The following is a 10441-nucleotide window of genomic DNA, read 5'->3' on the forward strand; positions in this document are numbered from 1 at the left end:
AGGGACTATGTAAAGTGCCCTTTACATAGGCTCACTATGTGAGCCGTCTCTGCTCTCTGGACACGCTTTTACAGGTGGGCAAACTAAAAGGAAGGTTAAGTAACTTGCCCAAGCTCACGGCCATGGCTGGTTGGGTAAGACATGAGCTTCCACTGCCAAGTCCTTCCACCAACACGATGCTGTCACCCGGGTCCCAGGGGGGGCTAGGAAATGCACTGTGATTAAAGAGAGGCCCACCTTCAGGACAGTTTGATTACCTTCCCCTCAAGTCCAACAGCCTGGAGACCACAGATTATACTCTATTTCAAAACATTCCATGCCACAGTTCACAGGGAGACAGAGAAAATGGGGGAAAAAAACAAGTCAAGCAGGTGTCTCCCAACAAAATGTGGCCTGCTTTGTTCAGAAACTTGAGGCCCGCAGGCTCGGCATAAGGATGAGTCAGTGTGAGCGTTGGGACAGAAGGCACCTCCTAGAAAGGGATACAACATACCCAGAGGTTCCTGAGCCTATTCCCAAGCTGCCTCCAGAAACTGGGATTTCCTAACTCTAGTCAATTCCATTTAAACACTTCCTGGGCACACGCTGCTTGTGAGACACCAGAGATGAGATCAGCAGTGTCTCTGCCCTCGTTCAGGTTTCTGGTCATTAGAAGCAGAATGACAGCCCACAGGGATGAGAACAAGGGTGCAATTCCGCCCAAGGAGTGGGCAAGGTGGTTAGGAGAGAGGCAGGCTGAAGATCACTCAGGAGTGGCCCTTGAGCAGAGTCTCCCAGGATGGAGAGTGAGCACACCACAGACAGGGTGTGAGCTCTCAGCTCGGGACCCAAGTCATCTGGGGTCAGCATATCAAAGATGTAGCAGGAGATGTGCAGAAAGGAGGCTGAAGGTGAAGCCACTGGAGTCGGGTCCTAAGAAACGGGGTCTGGCTGACTGAAGGATTTGAACTTAAACTCTGAGAAATGGGAACTAAAAGTTCTTGACACATTTTAGAACGATATCCTGCTTACAGAGTCTTAAGTCACCAAGTTTAAGACCTACCATTTAAGTAAGACAGGCTGCTAACAACACTACCGAACACAGCTGCTTACGCTGGGTTCTGATCACCAAGATGAGGCCATGTGCAAGAGCAGGTCTCAGAATCCCTCCTACAAGTTCCCTCTGCAGGCATGAGGAGTTAGAGATGGAAGGCAGCCCGGCAGCTGAGAGATACATCAGGAGTTTTGGAAACCCCAAGAAGTGAGGACTGGCAAGGGAGAGATGGGTGGGGGCGGGGGGAGATCCTGAATCAATATAACTTAGTAACATCACATGTCTTCTGTGACACGAAGGAAGCATGGAGACAGTACTCTAGGCAATCCTCTCTTCTTACTCCAAACTCCTATCTACTGAGACCATAGTTACATCCCCTTTTACAGGGGAGGAAACAAAGGCTCAAGAATAATTACTTGCCTGTGGTCTCACAGCTAGTAAGAGATGGGCCCAGGCTCTACAGTCTGGATTCCTAACCATGATCCTACAGCCTAATGTTCCACGGCCCACCGTTGACACAGATTTTTTGTTAAGTTCACGGACATATGCCCCCAAGGAGTTTCATGTTCACCAAGTCCCTCGTGTTGATAATCCAATCACACGAACTGCAGGTTCATTTTTCAGTAGAGAACTAATTAGGATTTTGACTTAAATGTGCTAAGTTCAGCAGTATGTATCACAAGTCTTAAAATTGTTCAATCCATTGGACATAAAAAAACTCACTCGAGGAATTTATTCTAAGAGTACCAAAAACACAAAAACCAGAAACGAACGAAACCCTTATCACCAACAGCAAAAAAAAGGGCACAGCAAGCCCCCGAAGCACCCAGAATGGGTATTCTACACAACAAAGTAAAAGCGAAGGATCGAAAAGAATGGTCCAAGAAGAGTTAGTGGTTAATTACAGTATTGCCACTTGACTGAATGCTTTAAAGGGCCATGTTATACTTCTAATTTACTTAAATAAAAAAGTCAAAAGAGGGGCGCCTGGGTGGCTCAGTCGTTAACTGTCTGCCTTTGGCTCAGGTCATGATCCCAGGGTCCTGGGATCGAGCCCCGCATCGGGCTCCCTGCTCTGCGGGAAGCCTGCTTCTCCCTCTCCCACTCCCCCTGCTTGTGCTCCCTCTCTCGCTGTGTAAATAAATAAATAAAATCTTAAAAAAAAAAAGTCAAAAGAGGAGGTCACATAACAGGTCAGAAACAAGTTTAATGTGAAATGAAAAATAGAGTATAAAATTATAATCTTAAGAAAAAGGGTTAGAAAAAAAAAACCCTAGAAAAATGAACTCTGAATTCATTATGACTACAGCCAGCCCTGTTTTTGATTAGCTAAAAGCTATATATAAATATATGTATTTTAAAGAATTGGCTTAGCTGAAAATCAGTCCTGAGAAGCTGAAGACAAGGACCCTTCCCAAGATAAGCTCTTCTTCCAAAGAAAGATGAGCACAAAGACCAAGCCCTGGTCCCCGGCTCAATGACCTTGGGCTGTGTCCTGTCACTATAAAGAGGCTGGGTCCAGTATCAACACACAGGGTGTGTTCAAAGTACTTCACAAGATTAGTCAAATGTCACTGTGCACTAGACAATCAACCCCTTAGGGTGGCTGCCAAGACAAGATACAGTGTCCTACAGAGGCCAAGAGGCCAAGAACCTGCAGGCCTGACAGAAAAGACAAGGGCTGCAGAGCCTGCCGACAAGGGCTGCAGAGCCTGCCAGGCCCAGGGTCAGCACCCCCACTGTTCACTTCCATGGCTACGTGACCCTGGGCGAAGGTCTTAAGACCCTATGAATCTGTTTCATTATCCATAAATTGGGAGACATCTCACGGGGCTACTGTAAGGCTTGTGATACAGGAAGCATTTTGCATGGCACCTGGACACCGGAGCATACAACTACTGGGTGTTAATTATGTTAATATGTCTGGACACCAGGGGCAGGCAGCCCTCGGGCAGTCATAAGGCAGCAGGTCAAGCACACGGAAAACTGGAAGGAGCTTCTGGATGTAGATCTAGAGCCTGACCCTTCGCTGGTGGTACTGGACAAGTTACTTGACCTTGATGGAACTGGATTTTCTCCTGTATAAAACCAGGTTACAAAAACACCAAACTTCAAGTAGGGGGATTAAATGAGCACAAACATGAAAATACTAAGCCTAGCTATTAGGACTGGGACATTACAGGGGTCTTGTTAAAATGCAGACTCTGCCAGCCAAGCAGAGAGTGGGAAGTAATCCCTGGCAGCCCTGGCCCATTTTTCTCTCCACATGCGAGGGCCTTCCCACTTAATCTAGGCCTCACCTCTTGCCAGGATTGCTTCTGTTTACCCTTTTACAACCCATCCTTCCCTCCCCTAAACTTAGTCCACATTCCTGGCCACTGTTCCCCTAGAGCACCTCTCAGAGGCTGTGGTGAAGTAACATCTGCTGTGTTCTGTCCATCTCCTCCATGAGCCTGAGCACGGTGAGGGGCGGGGGGACCAAGTCTCTACGCTCCTCTCGGTCCGCCTCACACATAGCAGGGGCTCAATAATTGGGTGAAATGAAACAAGAGGAGAACTGTGAGCTGGAGGATTACAAAAAAAAAAAAAAAGACACAGGGAAAGTTCTAGTAGGAGGCATGCAGAATGTGGATGTTAAAGACAACAAGGTAAGAATCCAAAAATTTTGAGTCGCTAAGGACCCCACCAAAGGCCAAATTTGAGTTGAGTGAACTGATGTTTTATAGGAAGCTAAGCAATTCTTGGAAATTTACACTATAAAAAGCCTATCCCGTGCAACCCAATTAGCCAAAACTCTCAATTAAGCCAAGGGTTGTTCCTGTCTCCTGAGGCTGATAGCTAAAATTCCCAGTGCACACAGAAGGCAGGCAGGCAGCAATAAAAGAGAAGTCTGCATGGTTGTCTCAAGACAGTCAAGGGCAGACCATAAAGGAGGAACAGGGTCCCTGGCAGCTGACACAGGGGAGGCACCTGTAGAGACCGGCAGTGCCAAGTACGGATTAGCACCTAATTAAAAAATAAACAGTGGCCATTAGTTTCTGAGTAAAATGTGATTACGCCCATTTAACAACCAAGAAAAACAGAAGAACCCAGAATTTAAGCCACCTGTCCCAAGAGTGCAGCACAGCAGTTAGAAAGTGCGGACTCAAGCTCGAAATGCCTGTGTTTGGACCTCAGCTTGGTTGCTTAGCTGTTTTAAATGGGGCAATTTCACTAACCTGGGTCTCCTCACCTGTAAAATAGGGGTAATTATAGCACTGACTTCAAAAGGGGGTTGCAAGGATTGACTTGGTTAATGGGTATAAAGTCTAGAACAGCACCTGGCCCATAGCAATCAGTAAGCTGCAGCTCTTACTAATGGTGACAGTGGAGCCCAAACCTTCGGACTCCCAGTCAATGCTAGCGCTCTGTTTGTTGTGTCCCGTTAATTTCCAAGGCCATTAATGACACCTTTGATCATGTCCGAGTAGCTGAACATCACCCCCCAGCTCTCCACTTTTCTGAGGCCCAAGCCATAGTAGAGAATTCAGAGTTGCTTTCTAGGGGTCTGGGCGGGGGTGGGCCAGCTCTGAGCCTCAGGTTTTCCTAGGCACTCAACAGACTGGGGTCGGGGGGTGTGTGTGCAGGCTGACAGCCAGTCCACTACTAAGACCCCAGTTTCCCTCCCCACACTAACTCCTGCCTCACTTTCTAGGCTACCCACCTCTCGGGACCTTGAACTGTGGTCATCTGGGCCTGTGTCTTCTGCATGCTTCATGGAGGAAACGTTGCCATAGGCTCTCCCGCAGTGCCTGGCTCACAGTCATCACTGGGCACAAAGGCACAGACCAGACTTCCCAAGGGCCTAGATTCCCACCATGTGAAGCCGCCTAAAGATCTCTTGAGCACAGTAAACATGAAATAGTCGGTAAAGCAGAACTAGTTAGGGTCTTACCAAGATGGGATAAGCTAGACCCCCAGCTTTTCCAAACTTCTTATTTGGTCTTATGAGCCTTGGGTTTGTCCTGGAGATGATATATATATATAAACTCCTTATTCGTCGCTGTTTGTCAGAAGGATCAGTGTGTGCGTTAGAGAGCACGCAGGAATTTGAGTTTAGTTTGACAATGAGTTCAGGCTTGCCTGCTGTCTTCTAAGTGGCAGCAATCTTGAATTTAGTTTTAGGTGCATTCAGGACAGGGTCCTTTGGCAATGGAAGCAAGGGGGTAAAAGCAAACTGTTGATGTTTTAACTCCTGTTGTTTGTGACAAGTACTTAAAAGATAAACAAAGACATCAACGCATCCACCAAATAATTTACAGGATTGTTAATCTGGTTTAAAAAAGTCTGGGAGCCTGGTTTGAATGCTACCACTAACTCATATGAGGCAAGTCCTGTCTCTTTCCCAGGCTTGTTTCCTTCCCTATGAAACAGAAGACCAGATCAGGCTTCTAAGACCACTGCTGACTCTGGAACTTCTGTTTGCTACATAATGCTCTATGTGCTTGGCCTATGTTCAGAAAGGAAGGAAGGACAGGAGACCTAGAAGCCTATCAAAGTTGGATAAGACTAAGAACTGCATTAAGAAGTTTCTCTTTTCTTTTTGAGACTGGATTTACAGGTCAAATAATTTCTTAAAGACTACAGAGATGCCTTCTGCGTATTCACTAAAGCGCTGATCCTGAAGAGGGAAAAAACCCAACTATTCCCTATTTGGCCCATTGTAAAATAAATCCCATTTCTTCTCTACCTGTCTACATGGTCCTAGGCGCCCTTCTTTCAAGCCTATCTTCTCTGCCAATTCCTAGATAACTCTAGATTATCATTCTTGTTAATCCTGTGCAATACTCTGTAGAAAGTCCTTGTTAACCAGACAACTTGCCTTTCCTCCCATGACTCTGATGAGCACTTAAGTCTTCCACAGGTCCTCAAACTACAAATTAAGTTCCTTTGGGGGAAAGGCTGCCACCTGTGCCACCCCACCCCCCCGCCCGGCCCAAAATGCTACTATGAGGACTCAGTAAAGCTATGTAAATTTAGTTCAAAAGAGACTTTAAGGCAGATTAACACTTTTTTGGCCTATTTCAAAATGATTCCAAATTGCAAAAGACTGGGCAAAAGGTGACTGCACAGTAGTTTAGTGACAGGGTTGAACCAGATTATCTCTAAGATTCCTTCCAGCTCTAACATTTCTGAGTGATATCAGCATGCTGTAAATCCAGTGCCCCAGGACTGATTAAGACTGCTCAATTCTGGAAGCTGAAGGCAGGAAAACTTAACCTAAGAGCAATGTGGGTCTTTTTGTTCTTAACTTTAATACTAATAGCAGAAAACAATGCCTATTTACTGCTTGCTAAATCAACATTTGACATGTAAATTTCAATGTCAGTTTCATCAGGGAGGCTGTGCACCATTTCCTTTATTGCTCTCTGAGCCCTGAACATTACCTGACCCATAGTAGAGGCTCAAGTATTTTGAAGACTCCCAACTGAAAGGGATGATTGAAGTGTGTGGCCTATAGCAAAATTATTCTGTTTCTCTAGACCTGTTTTAATTCACAAAGGGAGGCAGAAAATACCAGTGTTTCTCTCAACCTGGTGTTACTGACAACCCAGACAATAGGATGTGTTCCACCGTCAAACTTGAACAAGAACACAGTGAATTCTCAAAAGGGATGATGAAGAGGACTCCAAATGTGGACTGAACTTGCTGAGTTCCTCCTTATCAGAGCACTTAGGGGCATTCCCAGGCTGCACAGCAGCTCGAGGACACAGGCACCCTTATCTTATGGATAAAGGAATGCTCCCCACAGGTTTTAAACAACTTGTCCCATGCCTCATGTAGTCAGTTCAGACGAGCCATGACTTAAAGTGAGCCTAACCGCAAAGCCTACGGTATTAACCACGAGGCTATCCTGCCACTGTTTACTGTGGAGTTCTGACAAATTCTACACATCTGAACAGTATTTATACGTAAGGAGGGGAATCCAAGACTTCACACCTGGGTGGAAGTTTCAAGACTGGCCTCAATGAACTAAAGGGTAGAAGAGGATCATTGGCAAAGTGAATTCCCACATCCCAAGGCAGTCATGTATTATGAAGTCCAGACTATTCGTTAATCACAGTAGAGAAGACAGTCTGAGAATGGAAGTGAAGAGCTTTTAGGATACAGGTAAGCTTCAAAGACTCTCATGGAAATTCTCTTCAAAACAAATACATTCACCCTGGGGAGAAAGGGTGGGCTTTTTCCGAAAGGATGAGGCAGGGCTGAAAAAGGACCCCAGGTGATGTTGATCATATCCCTCAATCCACTGTCAAAACAACTGACTTGAAATGGGACAGAGTTCTCCTGAGATGGGTGGCAGGTTCTCCTAGGATGGGTTGCGGGAGTTTAAAATTGGGCAAAAACTCCAAACAAAATGCCCTGCCCAACCCCACCCCAAATCCTACCCATTCTTAAAGGTCAGTTCCAGTTTATTCTCGGGGAAGTGAGGGCATCATTACCCATTTGAAAGGATCTAGGCCTTGAATCAAGACAGGTCTGGGTTTATGTCACTTAGGCTCTGAAAAACTGTACGGAAACCCAACTTCCCTTACAAGCTGATTAACCTCATCAACTTATATTTGTTTACCTCTAATCCTTAGTTTCTCCATTTATAGAAAGAGGAGAGGATTTACTTTTAAAGTTATTACCTAAAGTCACTCTGTAAGACATCTAGGACATAGCTGGGACTCAGATTAGTAACCTCTCCTCTGAGAAAGTCTCCTAAGACCTTTCTAGCCCCCTGGCCCTCTCCTCTCCTTAGAGATCCTTAGCTACTTTTAAGTCTGAACAAGACATGCGAGTACTGGGCACTCAAGATGAACTCACTCCCTAACTGCAGCTACAACCCAGAAATTAGGATTAGCCCTCCCATGACTGCAAAATCCCCTTTGCTTCCCTGAGGCCCATCTTCCCTATAAACACCCAAGCCAGCCAGCCTCAGGGGGTTTAGAAAAAGATTAAGTGTGTAAAAAGGAGGAAAGGAGGAAAAAAGATGTTACATGTTATGTGACAGCTCTAGGCCCACCTGGGGGGGTGGTTTATTCAGCAGGCCCCAGAGGACTTAGCCAGGAAGCCTGCCAGTTTGCTTGACTGCCTTGGGATGGGCTGGGGGTCTCAGAGGAAAACGGAAGACTAGGAAGCAAGAGTTTGGGGGTGGAGCTGAAGGGTGTCAGGACATTTGGAACCAGACAGGGAGGGGGTGTGGATGGGTCCAGTAAAGTTCTTTTTGTTTGCTTTAGGAGGGAAAGAGAAGAGGCCCTAGAGAGGGGGCTCTGAAGTTCTTCCACCAACTCAGCCCAATACCCCTCACTCCCCCCGTGGAAACTCCAAAGTGCTAAAAGTTTGATAATAACAGTCCACCTTCCCTGAGCACTTAACTAAAATAATGGTGAGCACTTAATGAGCCCCCTTTTATGAAAATACCAGCCCCCGTCTGTGCCAGGGACTGATCCGGGGTCCTGAGATGAGAGGAGGGCCTATTAGTCTGGGCCCCGGTTAGGAGGGCGTGTCTGGGCCCAGGCTGACAGGACCAGGACCAGGGCCTACGGGCCTGGGGGTCCGCTGGGGCCGAGCCATCCAGAGGAGTGGGTCCAGGCCCCGGGTGGGCGGGACGGCCGGCGGCGCTCCTACCTTTGAGCGAGGTCTCCACCAGGCGCAGGTAAAGCTGTGAGCTCTTGTTGCCGTGGCTCATGCGCTGGGCTAGCCCGTTGCGCTGCAGGACGCACTCCTCAAACTGCACGACGTTCTGGTGGCGCCGCTTGAGGCTGGTTAGGGCCCAGAATTCGGCCAGCGCCAGCTCCACGTTCTCGGGGGCGTCGCAGCGGATCTTCTTGACCGCCACCCGGGCCCCACTGCGCCCGGCCACTGCCTCGTAAACCACGCCGTAGCTGCCGCGCCCGATCTCCGCCAACAGACTGTACCGCGGCCGTGCCGACCCGCCGCCGCCCTCTGGCCGCCGCCGCGCCAGGTAGGCCTCGCCCGGGGCCTCGGCCGCCACCGGATCCATGGCCTGGGCCGCCGCCGGCCTCAGCTTCGCGCTGGGCGCCCGCGGCACTGGGCTTCGCCTTTTCCGCTCCGGGCTTTGTGTACCTCTGCGTGTGCCGTCCTCCTCCCCCGTTTCCATGGCTGCGGGCGGCGGGGGGAGCAGCAACGGCGCTGCCTGGGTCCCCCCTGCCTCATCCCTCCGTCCGGCCCCGGGACGCGGAGGAGCGGGACCCTGGATTGTGACCTGCGGGCGAAAGAATCGGTTTAACCAACTAGGCCGAAGCGGGGAGGAAGGGAGCGCAGGCCGCGAGGCGCCCCACCTCCACCTCCTTCGGCCGCTGCGGCCCCTTTAAGACGGAAGCCGCCGCCGCTGACTGAACGGGGGAGGGGAGGGGAAAGCGGGAAGGACGAAACCACTAGGCTGTGGCTCAGAGGGGGAACCGGAAAGAAAAGCAAAACACCCCCAGCTTCCCCGTTAATTTATCGCCCAAGAACAGGAAAAACAAGGACCAGCAGTCTTTACGACTTAAGAAAATTGCCCTAAGAGGGCAACTCTGTGGAAATCTTGTTCCCTACCTGGTCCCCCCTGGGGTTCCCCTCCCCGCATTCCGCCTTGGGTTCTCCCGGGTGTAAACAGTCCATTGAATTAAGCCTGAACGGTGCTCGGCGGACCAACCCAAGTCCCCGAGGGCGGCGGGTGGAGGAGGTTGGCTTAAAAGTTCCGCGTCCCTGAGCCCGCCAAACTGGGGGCCCGATTGCCCTCCTCAAGCGCCCGAGGGGACGGAAGTGGCTCCAGCCTCGGCGCTTGCTTTAACTCCGCAGACTGCGCCCTTACCTGGCTGGCGCCCCTCCACTTCCGGGCGGCTCGTTTCCCCCCTGGCGCCCCGGGCTGGGGATGGTCCGCTCCGGGCCAGGGCTGCCTCCGGTACGGAGCGGCGCGAGAGGGGGCGGCTGGGGCCGGGTGTGTTTCGGAGCCTGCTGCGGCACGGGTGGTGGTGGCGGCAGCGCTCGCGGGGGAGAACCGGGCGTCCGGGCTCCCGCGGCTCTCCACGTGTTCGCGCCAGCTGAGCCCTTTACATAACCTGTTTATATAAGCCGCACCTCCCGCCCGCAGTCGGGCCAGCGGGGGCTCCTGGTGGCCCATCCCCCGGGAGGCCGGTCGCGTACGGCGCCGCCTGGGTCTTGCCAAGGTCGACAGAGCAGCCGCAGCCGGGCGCACCGGGCACGCCGCGCCGGGGCCCAATCACAGGCGAGAACACCCAGCCAACAAAAAATAGGCGCCAAATTCCCGCGATCCGCTGCGTGCTCCGGCTCTCCGCGGCTGCCTGCCCACCACAGCCTCCTCCCTCCTCGCCTTCGCTGGATGAAGAGGGGCGCCGCGCGCAGTAGGCGCCTAATAAA

At 50.3% G+C, this 10441-nt stretch overlaps 1 protein-coding gene across 2 annotated transcripts in view; it reads right to left on the reverse strand.

Moving 5' to 3' along the window:
- The window catches only part of STK35 (serine/threonine kinase 35), a 43878-nt gene extending 33649 nt beyond the window's left edge, over positions 1 to 10229 (reverse strand). For both annotated transcript variants that reach the window (XR_003611607.2, XM_028118681.2), the window contains exons 1-2: positions 9876 to 10229; positions 8687 to 9284 (exon numbers count right to left, since the gene is read on the reverse strand). Coding sequence is in view for 1 of the 2 variants with exons in the window: in XM_028118681.2 (XP_027974482.1) it covers positions 8687 to 9284; positions 9876 to 10184 (907 nt within the window). In the remaining variant the exon portion in view is untranslated. The remainder of the gene's footprint in view (positions 1 to 8686; positions 9285 to 9875) is intronic.
- Between the last annotated feature and the right edge of the window lie 212 nt (positions 10230 to 10441).

The sequence above is a fragment of the Eumetopias jubatus genome, unplaced genomic scaffold (genome assembly GCF_037043125.1).
Source record: "Eumetopias jubatus isolate StellerSeaLion01/CBP00866 unplaced genomic scaffold, mEumJub1_p1.0 scaffold_9, whole genome shotgun sequence".
In the NCBI taxonomy this organism is placed as follows: Eukaryota; Metazoa; Chordata; class Mammalia; order Carnivora; family Otariidae; genus Eumetopias; species Eumetopias jubatus.